General features: G+C 32.2%; 2 protein-coding genes across 3 annotated transcripts; both read left to right on the plus strand.

Annotated features, from left to right (window-relative positions):
- LOC18609615 (protein SIEVE ELEMENT OCCLUSION C) lies at window positions 5,446-8,997 on the plus strand. 2 transcript variants are annotated; one of them, XM_018115933.1, is made up of 7 exons: window positions 5,446-5,784; window positions 6,293-6,400; window positions 6,474-6,919; window positions 7,050-7,159; window positions 7,264-7,391; window positions 7,696-8,181; window positions 8,301-8,997. In XM_018115933.1, exons 1-7 carry the CDS (start codon window positions 5,614-5,616, stop codon window positions 8,901-8,903), a joined length of 2,052 nt encoding a protein of 683 aa, XP_017971422.1. In that variant the 5' UTR covers window positions 5,446-5,613; the 3' UTR covers window positions 8,904-8,997. The 2 variants fall into 2 exon arrangements, with proteins under 2 accessions (XP_017971422.1, XP_017971423.1); XM_018115934.1 differs by having other exon boundaries at window positions 6,474-6,913.
- LOC18609616 (protein SIEVE ELEMENT OCCLUSION B) lies at window positions 10,549-15,851 on the plus strand. The gene is made up of 7 exons (XM_007044815.2): window positions 10,549-10,950; window positions 12,845-12,949; window positions 13,087-13,535; window positions 13,772-13,881; window positions 14,004-14,146; window positions 14,369-14,860; window positions 15,014-15,851. The coding sequence occupies exons 1-7, from the start codon at window positions 10,756-10,758 to the stop codon at window positions 15,635-15,637; spliced, it is 2,118 nt and encodes a 705-aa protein (XP_007044877.2). The 5' UTR covers window positions 10,549-10,755; the 3' UTR covers window positions 15,638-15,851.

Raw genomic sequence — 18,699 nt, forward strand, 5'->3', positions numbered from 1 at the left:
ATCAAATGAAGTCATTTTATTAAAAAAAATAAATTTATAATTTTGAGAGATTTAAAAATAAATATTACAAATTTTCTTTAAAAATTAAAAAAAGAAAAACAATTTTTATTATCTCTCTCAACTCTCTTTTACTCAATCTTGATTTCTCATTCCCTCAACAACAATAGATCCAAAACCCTAAATTCTTTTTTTTAACACTGCTGATTTTTTTTTGCTGCAATAATATTGGGCTCAACCTAATTGAAACAATATTAGCTTATAAAAAAAAAATGAAAAAAATATCAATTTGGGTTGGAGTTGTGCTAATGTCCAAACCCTTTTGAAACATTACAAACAGGAGAGACAAAGACTCAAACTATCAAAGGAATTGGTTGCATAGGTATGATACCTCAAGTATTCCCATGCCATAGCAACCAATCGTGGCATCAGCATATCCAAATTGGTTAGGATTCATATGTACATATTGATCTATTTCTTGCTTGGGTTCAAACATGAAAACTCATATGAAAATTTTTGTATGGCTTATTGATTTTGTATCTTCCCAAAAAGTACTTATATTTATCTATTTCAGTCAACATACTTCTAGGCAAGCCATTACTGGACAAATAGAGAGAAAAAGATTAAATCTATTTTCATTTTTTGGAAGTAAATTTTAAAAAGAAGACTGAAATAAATATTAAGAATTAAACTAAGAAGAATAGTAAAATAAATATTATCTTCAAGAATCAAAATTAAAAATTTAAGGTTTTGGACTTATTATTGTTAAGGGAGGAAGAATAGGAGAAGAAGAACAAGAGGAAAAAAAGGAGGAGATTGGGTGAGAGGGAGTTAGAGAAGGAGAAAATTGTTTTTTTTTTTAAATAGTAATATTTATTTTTAAATCCTTTAAAATTTTAAATTTATTTCTTAATGAGGTGGCACCATTTTATACCTTGACAGTGTATATTTTCTATAGAGTTCATCAAATATAAATCTTTTATTTTTTAATTTTTAAAAAGAGATTGGTATAACAATAATTTTTTTTGCTCATTTTTCCGTTGTAACCTTCAAAATTAGTAGTCTATTATAAAAGATTAAATTTATCCCTTTTAGGTTAAATAGTATAATAATTAATATTAACTGACAAAGAAATTTTTGTCTCTATATATATATCAAGAAAAATATATAACTTTATAATAAATTGAGTTCATTACAAGAGGTGTCCAAGATCTAAGTTATCTGCCTAGGTTCGTGATCGACTCAATCTAATTTTGGAGCATGAGGCATAAAATTTTAGGCATTAGCTAGTTTAGATCCACTTGATTAAATTATTATATTAATAAATAATATATTTGATTTAATTTTAAAATATAAAAAATATTATTTTAAGAATAAATAATAACTAAATAGCAAGTCGAGCTAAGTCCAAACTTGGTTATTAAAAAGAAAGTCTAATAAGCCCAAACCAAACTTAGCGTGTACCTAATTCATTGACACCTCTGTTTATTGTAATATTTCATTGATTTTAATTTTACTAAACAAAACAATAAATGTGAAAAAGAATTCTTTTTTATACAATATTTTTGTATAATAATTTATTTTGAATGTATTTTAATTTGAGTTATTTTATAAAGTTTCAAATAACAAGTTTATAATAATTTATTACTATATATTTTGAAGACGACGTAAAATTCAAATGTCTCACTAAACTTTTATTGTAGCGTATAAGAGTGTCAATTCTAAAAATGTTAAAAGTGATTGACTACAAAAATATCTCTAAAAATTTTTCAAACTAACAATCTTATCTTATCTCATCTTATTATTGAAAAAGTTTAATCTTTATTGAAGTAATTTCAACTTTGATATTTGTGAAAAAAAAAAAATCTATGTGCACAAGTATGTACATGTGGAAAAAACAATTTGCGAAACTATAGGCATGGAAAAGCAATGAAGTAAATGAGAAATTTAATTAGCACATGGAAGGCGGCTTAGATGCATGAGAAAACAATTAGAAGTAAATGAGAAATTTAATTAGCGCATGGAAGGCGGCTTAGATGCATGAAAAAACAATTAGAAGTAAATGAGAAATTAGCTTTTCAAAAAAAAAAAGAAGTAAATGAGAAATTTAATTAGGACGTGAAAGATGATTTATATGCATGAAAAAGGAGTGAGAAGTAATCAGAATTTAATTAGCACTTGGAAAGCGGCATAGATGCATGAAAAAACAATTAGAGGTAATGAAAAATTTAATTGACAGACAAAAGATAGCTCAGATCGTCAGTGAGATCTATATTAAGCAACAATTTGAAACTAATGTGCATTTGTTTCTTAACATTGAGGCTTCAGCTAAGTAAAATAAATTGTTTTAGTTTGAGAAATTTCTATACCATTTTAATTGGTATGGAAGAATATGTGAAAGCAAATAAAGTAACAAAGCCAAATTAATTCATTATTATCTAAAGTACGTATTGATTCTAATTTTCACATGCTATAATTTTTTTTCAATTTTCATAATAGTTTAATTGTAAAATTTGAATTTTAATAAAAATTCTTCTCTTGTGAATTAGTTATTTTTTTTAAATTTTGGATACATAAATTAGGTTGGTGACATTCTTGATAGCAAAGTTGACTTTACATTTAGGCATTTGGTTCATTGATTGGTACATAATTAAGACCTTCCTCCACCAATAATCTTGTAGATCTTTTTACCAAATCATTACCAACATCAACATTTGAGAAATTAGTATATGACATTGGAATGTGGCGAGTTAACAAGATGCAAGATTGATTTGCCTTTGAAGTGGCAAAGTATCAAATGCTTTAGAAATGATAAACCTTAGAAGTGACGATATGGCTCAATTGAGGGGGATCAACTATAAACTATGCATTGTACTATTTTTTTCTTCTAATCGATTTTTGTCCCATTAGATTTTTCCAACTTAAGGGTCTAGAAGTGGCAATATGGCTTAATTGAGGGGGAGCAATTATGGATTATGCACTGTACTCTTTTGTCCCATCGGTTTTTATCCCACTAGATTTTTTCGGCTTAAGGTTTTTAATGAGACAATACAATAGACATTCAAAAGGGAGTGTTTTGAATATATGTGAATATCCATTATATTTCATAACATCCAATGTATCTCCCTATATTCAATCTACATATTTATGTTGGTACATCCCTATCTCCTAGTTTCATTTAGCTTATGTATTTTTTTATCTATTACGTTCATCCTCTTTATAAATAACTAAAAATTCTATTGTTTGAATGTTTTATAAATTAGTTTGACCGTTGACAATATAATTAAGTATTAAATAAATTTTACTTATTATTTCAATTTTTTTTTCCACATGATATCGCGTAATTTATTTTCTCAATTAGTACTTTGTGGATTTTTTTTCCTAATTAGCAGAACGTGGATAAAATTCTATTCTCACAAGAGGTTAGATTGTAAAATTATATAAAAGACTCTCAATTCAAAGTTAATTTATTTGATCACACTTAGAGTATTTTTGTAATTTCATTAGTCAAAATTGACGACCTAGTCTCTTCATGGGAACATAAATTATCCACTAAGATACTAATTGAAAAAATAAAATCACAAAATGTCATGTGAGAAAAGTTGAAACCATAAGAAATTTAGGTGAAGTTTACACTTAAATATTCATAGTAAACCATAATTTATAATTTAATTAAAGATTAAATTTATTCTTCTTTGCTATGGCCCTCTAAATTAATGCATTAATTTTTAGTAGTCTCTTATTTTAAACTAATTAATAAAAAAGCATACAAATTAATATATAATATTATAAACTTACTTTCTTAAAGTAAAAGAGTTATAGAAGTAGGGGAAATAAAAGAGTTTTATATATATAAAGTATGTAAAGTACATGAAAGAGTTTTTTCTTATCATGCAATCCATGATTAGAGGAAAAAAAGTCCATTTTACTACTTTCTTTCCATTTCATATATCCTATCAAATACAATGTTGGACGGTTAATTATTCAAGAACTGATACTTTCCCCTGCGAAAGTATAATTGCAGAGGCCACTGCAAAGTTGAAGACAATTTGAAGAAATCCCCTGCAAGGAATATACCCCAGATTAAGGAAGAGAAAGAAAATGAAGCGGTTGTTAAGTAGAACCATTTTAAGTTTAACAAGTCGTTAATTCACTCACTGTTGTCCCACCCACTTATTAGTTCATTTCAACTGCAATGGCAGTTTGGCTAATGAGATTGGCCAAAATTTGTATTCCTGTAGCTTTCACTTTTCATACGAAACAATCAAGAGAACAGAAACATTTTCTTCTTTGAGCTAATCTAAAGTGAAGGAGCACAAAATTAGCTTTAGACTTCCTCATAATAGGTAGTATTAATATTTGCTACCAAGTTGGGCTTTCATCAATTTCTTTCATAGGAGGAAGATGGATTCCGAGGACCTTTTAAACAAGACGATGCATGCACTTGCTATGGAATCCAGGGACCTTTCATGTGCAAGTTGGGTTTTTGTCTAGATCATTAATTAAGTCGATTCGGGTACTATACCAATACCAAATATGTATTCCCAAATCGATTTCAACAGTAATTTCCAAAAAGCAAGAGGAACCCTTTATTCTTCTCATGATCTCTTCACACACAAGAATCTTAATGCACCGTACACGAAAATAAATCTCAATCTGGCAAAAAACACCTCTGCTTAGTACCAAAAAGAGGAAAAGCAAGGCTTCCATAATTTCAAGAGAATATTTTTGGTCCCCTCCGTTCATCAAAGTTAAAAGTAATGATCTGCTTAGTATTTAGTTTTCGTTTCCGTGACAAGAAGCTTGAACCACCACCTCCTTTAATTAATTTAAAGCATCAAGTTCAACGACCAAGAGAATTTCGAGAAAGCAACGTCACGATAGCCCAGTTCTTTCTGTCCTGCAGCCTTTTTCTTCTTTGCTCTATCAGAGTGACAAGCTGTTAAGAACGTTTAAAGTAGATCTCTTTCTCTTTATAATTCTTTGTGGAAATGAACTCTCCAGAGACATTAATTAATAGTTTGCAAGGTTCTCTTTACGATTGAATCCTTAGCCATTGACCGATTCAAAACCTGATACCGAAATATCTTTGTTTTTACCTGTCTCGTAATGTGTAGTACAAATAACGAAGAATGAAAAAGTTTCGTCGGCAAGAAAAAAAACTACTTGGTTTCATTCTCATTATTCAACAATGGTCGCATCGAAAGCAGATAAGGGGTTTCCAAATATATGTAGCGCTTGGCATTTGTAGCTACAGTTAACATGACTTGTCTCTTCAGAAACCAGGACAGGAAAAGAAAGTGCTTTTGAATCAGCTTTGAATTTGATTCGGGTCCACATCTAGAATTCTTCAAGTAAGAACCTCTTCTTTAGTTATTTCAACAGTTTAAAGGAGGAAACAAGATCGCAGTCCTATCGGGATTCCTTTTTGTTAAAGGCATGCAGCGGGACTCGTAAACTACGAGAAAGACCTTGATTATATATAGAACTGCAACTGGTGCAAGCAAAGTATGATTATCCCATAGTGCTTTTCACACAAACTAAATTAACGAGCTTATATAGCATCCCAACTGAACTGATGTATCCTTTTGCCTTTGATTCACCATCACTTAAGCCATGACCTCATTTGATAGTGGTGGCTTCTGGCAACGTTCCAAATCCTTTTTGGATGATGAAATCTTGATAAAGAAGCTCCTACTTAGCCATGATCCAGATGGTCGTCACCTTGATTCTGAGATGCTTCTTTGTGCAGTGGAGAACATCATGTTTTATGCTACTACATCAGAAGTACTACTAATTTCCTGCTTTGTTACATTGTTACTACAAATTTTAGATGTTTGCTCAGAAGGCTGGCTTGAATGCTTATAGTTTGACTCACTAATGTATCAATTTTCTGAGATCCAGGCAAGGAAGTTTCAAGACATAGAATTTTGTTCCTATTCTTCATTTTGCTAACTCTGTCAACCCTGAAATAAACTGGAAATGCTTTGCAACATGTGAAACTTCAAGAATTAACATCTTATCTGTGGTCTGAGCCCTTTTGTTTCAAATGGTATAATGAGACTAATAGCAAGTCCTTTAGACATTGCTGTCTGTCAAAACTTGCATCATATAAGAAAAAAATAATGATTCTAGTTAATCACTGGAAATAGGAAACAATTTTAGATTGATTTAATAGTTTATAGATGTTTTATATTGTAGACTGAATTTCTGAAACTTCATTGCATTTGTTATTGTTTTTTGGTATAAGGAATTCAAGTATGCTAATAACCTTGATGCTGTATTTCTGACACAGGTTTCTGACAAACCTGCTGATGCAAATTTAAAGAGTCACATTAGCAACATTGAACTAATTGGATCACAAGAACCACTAGTGCACACCATCTACAAAATTGCGCACGAGGTAATTCTGATCTCTCTGTCTCTAGCCCCCTTGCATTTACAAATGTCTTATTTTTTTTTTATTGTGATTGCAGATGCTTTGCAAGTGCCCTGGTAAAGGAGATCTTCATACAAGAACAATGGCCTTGTTTGATTTGCTGGGAAATTATGGATGGGCTGCGAAGGTGGCGTTAGCACTTGCAGGTTTTGCAACAAGCTATGGTGAATTTTGCCTCATAATGCAGCTACGCCCTCATATCTCCTTGGCAGTATCACTTGCAGATTTTAAACAACTTCCGAGTAGCATAAGCATCTTGAAGCCTCAAGTGAAGGCCTTAAGATTGCTTGTCAAGACAATGGTGGATTTGACAAAGTGCATCATCGAGTTTGAAGGTTTGCCAGCAGTACTTGTAGGACCATATATTGAGAACCTAGCTGCTATGAAGTCAGAGATCTATGTTACCGCTTACTGGATCATTCGAAGCACCTTGGCGTGCTCTTCTCAAATCACAAACCTGAAGGCCATGAAACCTGAGCAAGTGCATGTTCTGACCTGTCATAAATCTTAGAAAATGCTGATTTTCCCATTTTCTGTTCCAAATTTTTTTTTTTCAAATGTTGAGGCCACACTTCAAGTTGAATAACTCTACTGACTTCAGTTACTTCTACAGGTATTCCAATATAATAATTGCGGCATGGGAGCTTTTAAGTCTGGACTACAGGTTGAGCAGCATATACAGTCACCTTAGGCCGCTGGTGGATGCTTTTCGTCAACAAACAGGTCACTGTCTGGATTGTTTAGAATGATTTAGAAGCCTTTCACTGACTACACAAGTACATTTTGTACAATAGTAATTCTGATATATTCATTTATATTGTTTACAGAAGCAAAGCTGCACCAGAAGCTACTGAACCTTTTCGAGGAGTCCCACATCGACAACCAAGAGGTGCTTCAGATGTTATTTGCTCTAAAGGATGACCTGCCACTTAAGGATTGTCCTACACAAGTAAAGGTGAAAGTTCTCCTTCTTACATTTTAATTTGATTTACTTTTTGCTCATTAAATTAATTATTTGTATCTATTTGAAAGAAAAAGATTGTTATTTCCCTCTTTACACTCTGATTAAAGTCACCACAAGTTTTGCTAGTTGAACAACTATAGCATTAGAACTTAGATATAGCAACTGGCTTCTCTGTATAATTTTCATGCATCTGATATAGTGAAGGAGAAATCAATCTAAAATGATTACATCATTTGGCATTTTATGATTAAAAACTCTGTTCATCTTATTTAGTAACTCTTGGATTCATCTACAGTTAGGTGTCTCTGAATTGAAAAGCAAGGTTGTCCTACTTTTGGTTTCTAAGCCAGATCTCCTACCATTAGAGCAGTTGTTTTTTCTAGTTCACCAAACATACGATCATCCTCACAAAAAGGTAGAAGGAAGTTATGAAATGATATGGGTTCCCATTTCATGTTCTGAAACATGGACTGATACCGAGGAGAAATGGTTCAATTTTCTATCAAACTCCATACCATGTTACTCAGTTCGACAACCATGGTCTCTAAACTCTGCAGTAATAAACTTTATGAAACAAGAATGGAACTATGGGGATGAAGCCATTATGGTAGTTTTGGATTCAGAAGGGATGACAACAAACTTGAATGCGCTTGATATGGTATTCATATGGGGTTCTGAGGCATACCCCTTTTCACTTTCAAGAGAAAATGAGCTTTGGAAAGGGGAGCACTGGACAATGCAACTTATCACTAATGAAATTCACCCCATCCTTACTCAATGGGTAAGATACTGAGAACCAACAACACATCTCTTAATGCGTATTAAAATAAAACCTTTTTTCTTCTTCCTAGCCAAAGCTGGATCTTTTATATTCTACTCATTACTTTGAATTTATGTCAGGTTGAAGAAGGGAGAAATATTTGCATTTATGGAAGTGAAAACTTAGAATGGATCAGAGAATTTAGTGCTAAAACGAAAGACATAAAGGATGCAGGTGTGCTGCTTGAGATGATATATGTTGGTATGAATAACCCGAATGAACATGTAAAAGACCTTTTAACCACTATCAATATAGAAATACACAGCACCTTACTCTCTTTCACGAAGGTACAGCTCTTTTGGCTTCGGTTGGAGAGTATGAGAAGATCAAAATTCCGACTAGGACATACTGCCAGTACTGATCATATTCTAGCAGAGGTGTTACCCTTGCTGTATAACAATGATGACAATGGCTGGGCAGTATTTGGAAATGGATCATCAGCAGATATGGTAAGGGTTCAAGGTGCTGAAATCATTAAATGCTTAAATCTGTTTCGACAGTGGGGAGAAAGTGTGGCACAGTTGGAATTCATAGGTGCTCTTAGAACTGTCCTTGAACCACCTCTCCTTGGTGGGCCTTGCAATCACACACAAGTTATTCCCTATTCTGAAGGGTTGATTGAAGGAAGCATAGTATGCCAGAAATGTAAGCGGCTTATGAAGAAGTTTACTATCTATGAATAATTGTAACTAATTAAATAGGAAATCTCAACAGAGATTTTCTGACTGAAATAGCATCTGTTGAAGGGACTGATGATAATAGTTTTGATTTAATCAGCGCACGCTATAATTATTTTTTAGTAAAAAAGAAGTTAGTATTTCAAATCTTATTTGGAGGAAGAAAAGGGAAAAAAGAGGAGTTGCTGACCATTTTCTTCCTCTTTTAAATGACTATAATCTGGGATTCAAGTTAACTTGACAACAGAGGTGGAAGCCGGAAGGCCCTTCCTGAAGATGTGAAAAACAAGCCCTCCCTAGTCTAAAAATGCATCCATTAGAACAATGTAGGAATGGCATGCCATCTACATTTCAGAAGCATTAAAAATTTGTCATTCTGTAAACTGAACACAAACTTTGGAACAAAGAAATTGATATTCTACTAACTGTTAGAATTTTCTATTAGTAGACAAGACAGACTGCTAGTATTTCAAAGGAATTTGTTGAACAATGTATATTGATAGAATAATTATTCATCTGCTCAAGCTTTCCTTTAGGATCTTGTGCTATTGAAAACAATATATTTATTCTTCCAGATATTCTAATAACTGAACCCTTGCCCTGCATCACCTAGTGGCCTGACTCAAGTCTATTAAATTCCCTAAAGAGTACGCATTTTAACTCTTGAAGGCTTGAAGCCAGCGTGAACTTAGATGCCCATTTCCTTTTCTCTTCCTTATTGACTTCTTTGTTATAGCAGGCGTCTTATTGTGAACAAGCTGAAAGGCTCTTTTACTTTTCTGTGCTGTACACAGGTGCCTTATTACTTGCCAGAAAATAAAAGGTCGTTATTAGATCCTGGCAATCAACATTCTGCAGCTCCTCGAAGCTTTGGAAGTCTCCATCTTCAAGCCCCTAGAATTTAATTGAAAGCTTAATATTCTTAGATGAATGAAATGGTTCCATCAGCCAAACGCCTGAGTCAGGGCTGCTGCTGACCAGATGAAACAGGACCTTGAATAGAAAACAGAAGTTGAAAGAATAACGGCGTAACAAGCAAAGAAACAAGCTCAAACAGAGTAAGAAATGCAATTGTTGGATAAACCCTTCACTTCTAGGTCTCATTTCTTAATTAATTGAGATTACAACACTACTAATAAGCAACGAAGCCAGCTACATGACTAAAGCCTAGGTGGAATATGTGATGAACACTACGCATCTCAGCTTTTTGCCTCAAAGACGCAAGGAAAGCTAGACCAGCTAATCACGTTGGCTGGATTCTATTTGTTAGCAAATAATATTAGATTCTACTGCTTTTTGTTCGTACTCATTTGGAGACACTTTTCAAGCGTAAATTTTCCTGGATCTCCATCTTCTGCTAAACTTGCGATCCTACCACAGAGTTCCAAACTTCCAATAACAATCCTGTTTAGAAGGAAATTGAAAAATCAAAAACTCAGGAAGGGAATCACTCGACATTACAAACAATTCTAAAATAATCAGAGAATACATATAAAGTAATTAAACCAAGACAGTTTTTTTGCATTAACATTCAACAAAGAACATGCATTTCAGAAGGTGAAAGTCGCCAAAATTCCTAGTGTAGGAATCTCAGGAGTCAGGACTATTCTTTATCCTGTTAATATAATCTAATGGGACAAGCCTTTATACTGCTGAGATCAGACAAGCTATTGCCAGGCCTTTATTCAAAGTTCTAATCCTCTGTCAGCACTTCATAGCTTAAACTTCTTTGGAAGCAAGGTAGCGAATTCCATCTCAAAATGAACTATATAAGGCCTATGAATGATGCCAAACAAATCCAACAAAACCTTGGATATTTCCTTTCTTGACTCACACCAGAAAATCCACCTCTGAAATAATGGAATTGTCAGCAATGTCCCATGGTAGAAGCGACCCACACATGTTCTCATCAGCCTCGGGCGGCAAAGCCATTGGGAAGCAAATCGAGGCCATCCATGATCCTGCTGGTATTCATACTAGTATGAAACCTGTTCTTGACATTGTCGAAGACATCTTTCGCCGAGCAGCCCCTCCGGTACGAGGAACAGTTCAGGTAAAAGCTTTCCCCTTAAATGCTTATTTCTCTTGGGTTTTGGTTAGCTTAAACTATGCAATTATTGTCTATAGTCTATTAAAATGATGAGTTTAGTCCTTACAATAAATTATCAAAATTAGATTTCTAAATTTTCTAAAATTGATATTTCAATCCAATCTATTAAAAATTTTCTATTATCTATACTCTTATAGCGTTTGATTCTGTTAATGTGACATTAAATTTGATAACATGACAATGATGATGTGGTATTTTATGAATGAAGTAATAATTGACGTGACCAAATACTAACATAAATTTTATAAGTTGGATATATAATTATCTAGTGTGACTTAATGGTTTTAAATATGTTTTTCACAATTTAGAAAAAGATTGTTGTGAGATAGAAGAATTGAATTTTTGTGCTTCATAATTTAAATTAGGAGTGTTGTGAAATAGATAAAAAAAATATTATGTCATCATTAACATATCATCATATGCAATGCCACATTAGCAATAAAATACCATATCAGCATAAATAATAAAAAAATTTTTAATACTATTAACAATGAGATTGACATTGTCACTTTTAATAAGTATAAAAATTTAATTTTTACAAATTATTGTATAGGGATTAAATCCACCGCTTTGTCAGAGTATAGAGACAAATTGCATAATTTAACTTCTTGGTTATAATGGATGATTTTATATGTGAATGTCATAATTAAAATAAGAAAATCTAAGTTTGTGAATCATGATTTCATTTATTCGTAGCTAATTAACATTTAAAGTAAAATGACATAAAATGTAAGTTAAAAAAAATGTATTTTCATGAAAATGATAAAATTGATAATTTTATATCTAAAATAAAATTTCTTTTATAGAAAACAATATACTATTATCAATTAAAACTAATTAATAAGTATTCAGATCAAAAAAGTAAAATAAAAAAATAATTGAATTTTGAAAATAAATATTTTTAGAGTAAAAATTAAAAAAATATCTATTAATCAATAATTAAATAAAATACTTATTAACAAATTAAAGATTCAATTAATTATAAATAATAATAGAGTAAAAATTAATTACTTATAATAATTACAAAAAGACATCTAATTTCATAATCAATAATGAAAAAAAATTATAAGTCATAATTTTCAAACCCAAACCAACCCAAATTACTTATAAATGTTGTTAAATTCAATTAGCTACTAAGTGAGATATGTGTTTTTTTTTTAAGTGAGATATGTGTTCTGTAATTGGCATTTGATTGACTAACAAATTAAAATTATAGAAAAAAGAATTAATTTGTTTTTTAATGGACTACCTTAGTAAAATCTTAAATTATCACGTTAAAATTTTTGTAATTTGCTATCATCATTCATAAAAATTGTGCCATATAATTTCTAAAACCCACTTAAATTAAATTTTAATTAATTAGCTATTGAATAATTTGTGAAAATATCATTTTGCAATAAACTTTAGTTTAATCACTAATGTTAGCGAAAATTTTATTCATATTTATTAAATTAAAAGTTGACGTTTATAAAGTGTATATATGAATTAATCTTAGTTGATTAGGAAGAAAAATTAGGACATATAGTAACTTTTTTGTTTATCGTTATATCATAATTGATTTTTTTGTTAGTGAAATTGTGATTCCCAATCAGGTCCTTGTTTTTTTAATTTATTATTAACTTTTGATTGATTATTTAATAACATATAATTTCTAGCAATTACATAAATATTATATGTCCTTTTTTTAAAATTATTTTAATGATTACCATAATAAAAATTAAATTATTATGAATAGAGATTGGATAAATTATATGATTTATCAAATAAGAATTTGTAGATTATATAAAATAATGATAATGATATTTATGACGTGGTGGGAGTGATAACATTTGCACAGGAAGCACACATGCAAGTGGATGCATCGGATGAAAGAGCTCTCCATTCAAGCGCTGATGAGTTGATCGACTATTTATCAGCCATCATAAACAGAATTTCCTGCGAGGTTAGATTATTATTATTACTATACGACTAATTCTACATTAGAAAGCGGTTTTATGTGATTATCTATCGAATAACAAATGCCTTCTTATTCTGTAAAACTATATAGTAATTAATTTTTACATTGTAAAATAATGACAGATAGCCTACCGGTTGTCAATTGGTGAAGATGCACATGCAACAACTCTAGCAGTGGCTCACGTAGTTAGAAGCTACTCATGGGATGCAAAAGTTGTACTAGCCTTGGCAGCATTTGCCATGAGCTATGGTGAATTCTTGCTGATTGTCCAGCTTTACACTACCAATCCACTTGCCAAAGGGGTTGCACTCCTCAAACAATTGCCAGAAGTTCTTGCACGAGCTGACCTTTTGAAAACAAAATTTGACACGCTTGCCAACCTCACCAACGCGATGCATTGTGTGGCCAAGTGCGTTATCGAATTCAAGGAGCTTCCATCTCAGTACATTAGCCCTGAAGACCCAGAACTGTCATCCGCCAATTCTGATATCCCTTCAGCTGTTTATTGGACTATCCGAAGTACTGTGGTTTGCGCATCACAAATTATAGGCCTCATTGGCATGGGCCACGAGTATGTCGTTATCCTTGACTGAGAAAGTCCCGGCCCTGCTTTTTCTCTTGCCATCTGAGTTTCCCTGTTTCTTTTCCAATTTTATGCGGCAACAACAAATAGCTTCAACTTCTTGTACAATTAGAAGCTATCTCCCGATGATGTTGCTATAAATTGCTCTTTTAAAACTAGGAGTGAAGGAGGAGAGAATTTTTTTATCTAATGATAATATCATATCTCTGGGTTTTTTCCTTCAGGTTCGTATCATCTACTACAGATGCTTGGGAGCTGTCAAGCTTGGCGCACAATATCGACAGTATATGCAGCGATCTTATGGAGAAACTGAAACGTTGTCGTCAACGCATAAGTAAGTCGTGTCGCTTCACTTGAAAGATTTCACATAAAATTACATGGATCATGATATAGGAAGGTAGTGATAAAATGTAATGTCAGCATCATTATGAACGACAATAAACTTGGTTGATGCAGATGAGACAAAGGATATTGAAGCATATCAAACGCTGTTGCGCCTCTTTGATGCAATCCATATCGATAATATGAAGATTCTTAAGGCTTTGATTTACGCTAAGGATGACCAGCTGCCACTTTGGGATGGAACTACCAAGCAAAAGGTCTGCATTTATACTTCCTTTTTCTTTCTCTGAACTACCTAGTCCATTTTTTCAAGATGGCTTAATATAGAGCACTTTAAGCACCTTACGGCCAAACTGAAGGATAAATACTTTTGTTATCAAGAAACAAAATCAAGATTTAACTACAATTAATATATCAAAGGCTATGAGAATTGTTTTGAACGATTTGGTTTTGATCCAGTACTTGTAAGACATATACAGGTTAGCATTGACTTGTTGAGGCGGAGGACTGTGCTACTATTCATTTCAGACCTAGAGATTCCGCATGACGAAATTCTTATTTTGGAACAAATGTATAACGAGTCACAAGCGCACCCAACGAGGGTAGAGAGTCAGTACGAGGTGATTTGGATCCCAGTCGTAGACAGGTCCGTTCCCTTTGATGACACAAAGAGAGAGCAATTCGAGTCTCTAAAAGCAATGATGCCATGGTACTCGGTTAGTCACCCTTCCATGATTCAGCCAGCGGTGATTAGGTGCATCAAAGAGGTCTGGGATTTCAGCAAGAAGCCTTTGGTAGTGGTGTTGGACCCCCAGGGAAGAGTTGTGAATTCTAACGCGATTCACATGATGTTTATTTGGGGCAATTTGGCATTCCCTTTCACTAAGATCAGGGAAGAAGCTCTTTGGAAGGAAGAGACATGGCGAATTGAACTCTTGGCAGATTCTATTGACCCCTCCATAATCAATTGGGTATGTGCAGTCTTAATCATAAGTACTTATATTACCAAAACATTTTAAATATATAAGAAATGCTTGTTTTAACTTAATCAGAATTGCTTCATACTAAAGAGCATCTACCAATCATTTATGTAACGTATGTTTAAGCCACTTTTGCTATTGCAGTTAACAGAAGGGAAATTCATTTGCTTGTATGGTGGAGAAGACATGGATTGGATTCGGAAATTCACAACAACAGCAAAAGCTGTTGCGCAAACTGCCAATATCAAATTAGAGATGCTCTATGTGGGAAAAAGCAATCCTACAGAAAAAGTTAGGCGGAACATGACCACCATTCAGAGAGAGAATCTTAGCCGTGTATTGTCAGACATCTCGCTAATACGATTCTTCTGGGTGCGGTTGGAGAGCATGTGGCACTCAAGAGTTCAGCATGGCGTGACCGTAGAAAATGACCACATTTTGCCAGAGATCATGACCATGCTCAGCTTTGATGGTAGTGAGCAAGGATGGGCCGTGATAAGTAGGGGCTCAGATGAACTGGCCAGGGCTAAGGCGGAGATTGTTTTGAAAAGCCTTGACCAATATCCTGTATGGGAAGCGCTTGCGGCAGAAAAAGGTTTTATTCCTGCGTTGAATGATCACATCCGAGGTCTTCGCACCGAACATCACTGCAACCGTCTGATACTTCCAGGGACTGCTGGAATTCGAAGCATCCATGAGAGGGTCGTTTGCTTTGACTGTGGCAAGCAAATGGAGAAGTTCTTCATGTATCGCTGCTGCACCGATTAATTAATTAATATAAGCAATCCCCGTAGACCGTACTCATTGGAGTTGCAATTAATAACTACAACAAGCGCTGCTTGCTGCTATGGCCACGTCGATAATGTTGTGAACATTGTGAGAGGATCCTTTTCTAACTCATTGCTTATACTTGTTTTTGGTTAATAATGTCATATTTAATACATCCGAGTTGCATGATATTGTCCTTTATGAGCGCGGATTACTTTTCCCTGATTCAATCGATTAAGGTCTTTATCCTTTGTCCTTGATTGAGACCAGCAAAGGGTTCTTGTGAGAATGAGAGAGGAAGTGTTGCAAATTAATAAGTAAAAGGATACCTTAGAAGCAACGAAGAGAAAGATTAAAGTAGTTCTTAAAATAGTGGAATATTGGTGACAGGTGGAAAAAAAATAGATAAAAGAGGATTAGAGAAAGAATATTTAAAGAGAGAAGCTCTAAGTTAAATGTGTTGTTATAGCTCTATTTCATATGAATGGTGAAAACCCGAGGGTTAGAAGAAAGAGTTACTCAATAATAGGTTTTAATGCACATGAGTAACATTTATTGAGAAGAGAGGTAACCGTTACTAAACCCATTATATGACCATTGAAATAGTGAGAAGAGAAACACTTGTTTTTCATTAAAAAAATATTGAGAGGAAGATTCTTAATTACTTCCATATTTAAACCTACAAGCCAAACTCTCTAATACTTTTCAAGGTGAAAGTAACTCATGAATACTATCACTTATTCCAACTTACTTTCACTACTATCCATGTGAAGTAGTTGTTCCGTATGAAATAATGCTCCACTTGTTCTAATTATTCTGCGTGAAGTAGTATTTCATTTATTCTAATTATTCTGTGTGAACAGTGCTTCACTTGTTTTAACTATTCTCATTATTTTCTATATTACATTATTGTAAAATAATTTTTTAAAAAATAATAAATTGATAGTCTAAATCAACTAACTACATTTGAATGTATGAAAACTAAAAAACGAATATCCACCATATATATCCTGCCTTAATTATGCCAATAGTATCATATTACAATCTAATGCATTATCAGATTAAAAAGAAAAGAATGAGCAAAGAGAAATAAAATGCTGAATGCTAGCACCTTTCAACTTAGCCATACCAAAAAAATCAATTATCCTTTTTTTTTTTTTCTAAAAGGATTATTATTCTATACTTTAAAGATAAACAAGCAATATGTTTATTGAAAAACATGACCACCATCTAGAGAGCCATGTATTGCCAAACATGTCACTGACACAGTTCTTCTGAAAATGATTGGAAACCATGTGGCATTGTGACAGAAGAAAATTACCACATTTTGCAAGAGTTGATGACCATGGTCAGCATTTATGGTATTGATAAGTAGGGCAAGATGAAATGGTTGGAGCTCAGGGGTGAGTCAATAACTTTGAAGGTTTAAAGCTAAATATTCAAATGAAATCTTTTTTATTGAAATTGAAAAAAAATTATTAAAAATTTTAATTAAATTTATAATTCAATAAAAACTATCATATAAAATAGAGACAATATAACAATATACTATTAACTTTAAATTAAAGGTAAAAAGTCTGCAAAGATTAAAATAATAATACTTAATTGTTTAATGCTTATTATAAATAGTAAATGAGGCTCACGACTTTATGAAGATAATAACATAACGGACTTCCTGGGTATTTTTTGGAAGAAAATTGAAGGGAAAAAAAAATAGAGCAAATGAGGAAAGAAGAATTAAAAAGTGAATATTATAAATTGAATAAAAATATCTAATTGGTTTTATATATAGGGGAAAAATAGCTGTTGAAGATCATTAAATACGTATTACTATTAATTGATTGCAAATAGAAGAAATAGTTGAGAAGAAAAAGCTATTAGAGATCATTAAGTATATATTACCATTACTTGATTGGAAACAGGAGAAATAGTTGAGAATTAATTGTATTGTAAGAATTAGGAAGTGATAAAAAATTTAGATTAATTAAGCACATAATTAAGAAAGTGAGAGAATATATTATTGTATTAATTATCTTGACTTTTACATGAGAAATGAGTTAAATAGTTGAGAATTAATAAGAATGTGAAAGGGAGAGAAAATAAATATTTATTAGGCTTGAGAGATAGGTAAATATTTTAATAATTATCCTAATTTTTGTATATTTTTAATATAATTAATTAATTATTATTATAAAATTAGAATCTTACTAAAAATTTAGAGCCTAAGGTTACTGGTTTGGTGGCTTTACCCTTGAGCCGGCACTACCGGAGCTTGTACATATCTTTATTTAGTACTAGTTAATTATTTTATTAATTTTTATAAATATACACACTTTTCAATTCTCTAATCGTGTTAGATGAAATCATGACTTAAATAAGTTTTCATTTTGAATGTTTAGTTCAAAATTACTTATTTTTAAAATTATTTTGAGACATTGTGGTTTCTACTCATAAAAAATTATGGTTGAAACTTTTTTGGCATTTGAAATTTATCAAAAGTATTACAGTAAGATAAAACTGTAAAACTTATAATATTCATATATAGTAGTAAAATGCATTTGTTTTTATGCAAAATCTAACGTTAAGTCAAAAGTGTTCCATTATATTAAGAGAGGAAAAGGTGGAGAATGAAAAAACAAAGCAACCTAGTCGTAGCAAAACCAGCTAGACAAACTCAACATTTCAGACAAACAAACTCTTATTTGTTGAAAATTTGATTATCAGTCTATAAGATCTTCATTCTTCCAGATAAACTATGAACCATATTTATAGAACCCAAAATCTATATAATTCAATTTGCTTAATTTTAAAAGGTATAAAGAAACAACATGGAAAATCATTAATGAGTCTACCAGTGTAAACCTTGTTGGTCCTAAGTAAATGTGATAGGGGGGTGAATAGCACAATTTGGCTTTAAATAGGAACAAATGCAAGATAAAAGAAGGAATGAAAATAAAACAAAAATAGAGTAGACAACACACCAGAATTTAGAGTGGTTCGGTCTAAGACCTACATCCACTACCTTGATATTCAACTAAGGATTTTCCAAACTAATCTACTAA

Source organism: Theobroma cacao, chromosome 2 (assembly GCF_000208745.1).
Source record: "Theobroma cacao cultivar B97-61/B2 chromosome 2, Criollo_cocoa_genome_V2, whole genome shotgun sequence".
Classification (NCBI taxonomy): domain Eukaryota; kingdom Viridiplantae; phylum Streptophyta; class Magnoliopsida; order Malvales; family Malvaceae; genus Theobroma; species Theobroma cacao.

Bases quoted from the DNA above. Each gene is read 5' to 3' on its own strand.
- LOC18609615 (XM_018115933.1), top strand. From the start codon at position 5,614: ATGACCTCATTTGATAGTGGTGGCTTCTGGCAACGTTCCAAATCCTTT. The intron at 5,785-6,292 runs GTACTACTAATT...TTTCTGACACAG, and splicing joins TTTATGCTACTACATCAGAA to GTTTCTGACAAACCTGCTGA. The intron at 7,160-7,263 runs GTCACTGTCTGG...TATTGTTTACAG, and splicing joins TGCTTTTCGTCAACAAACAG to AAGCAAAGCTGCACCAGAAG.
- LOC18609616 (XM_007044815.2), top strand. From the start codon at position 10,756: ATGGAATTGTCAGCAATGTCCCATGGTAGAAGCGACCCACACATGTTC. The intron at 13,536-13,771 runs GTATGTCGTTAT...TTTTTCCTTCAG, and splicing joins CTCATTGGCATGGGCCACGA to GTTCGTATCATCTACTACAG. The intron at 13,882-14,003 runs GTAAGTCGTGTC...TGGTTGATGCAG, and splicing joins ACGTTGTCGTCAACGCATAA to ATGAGACAAAGGATATTGAA.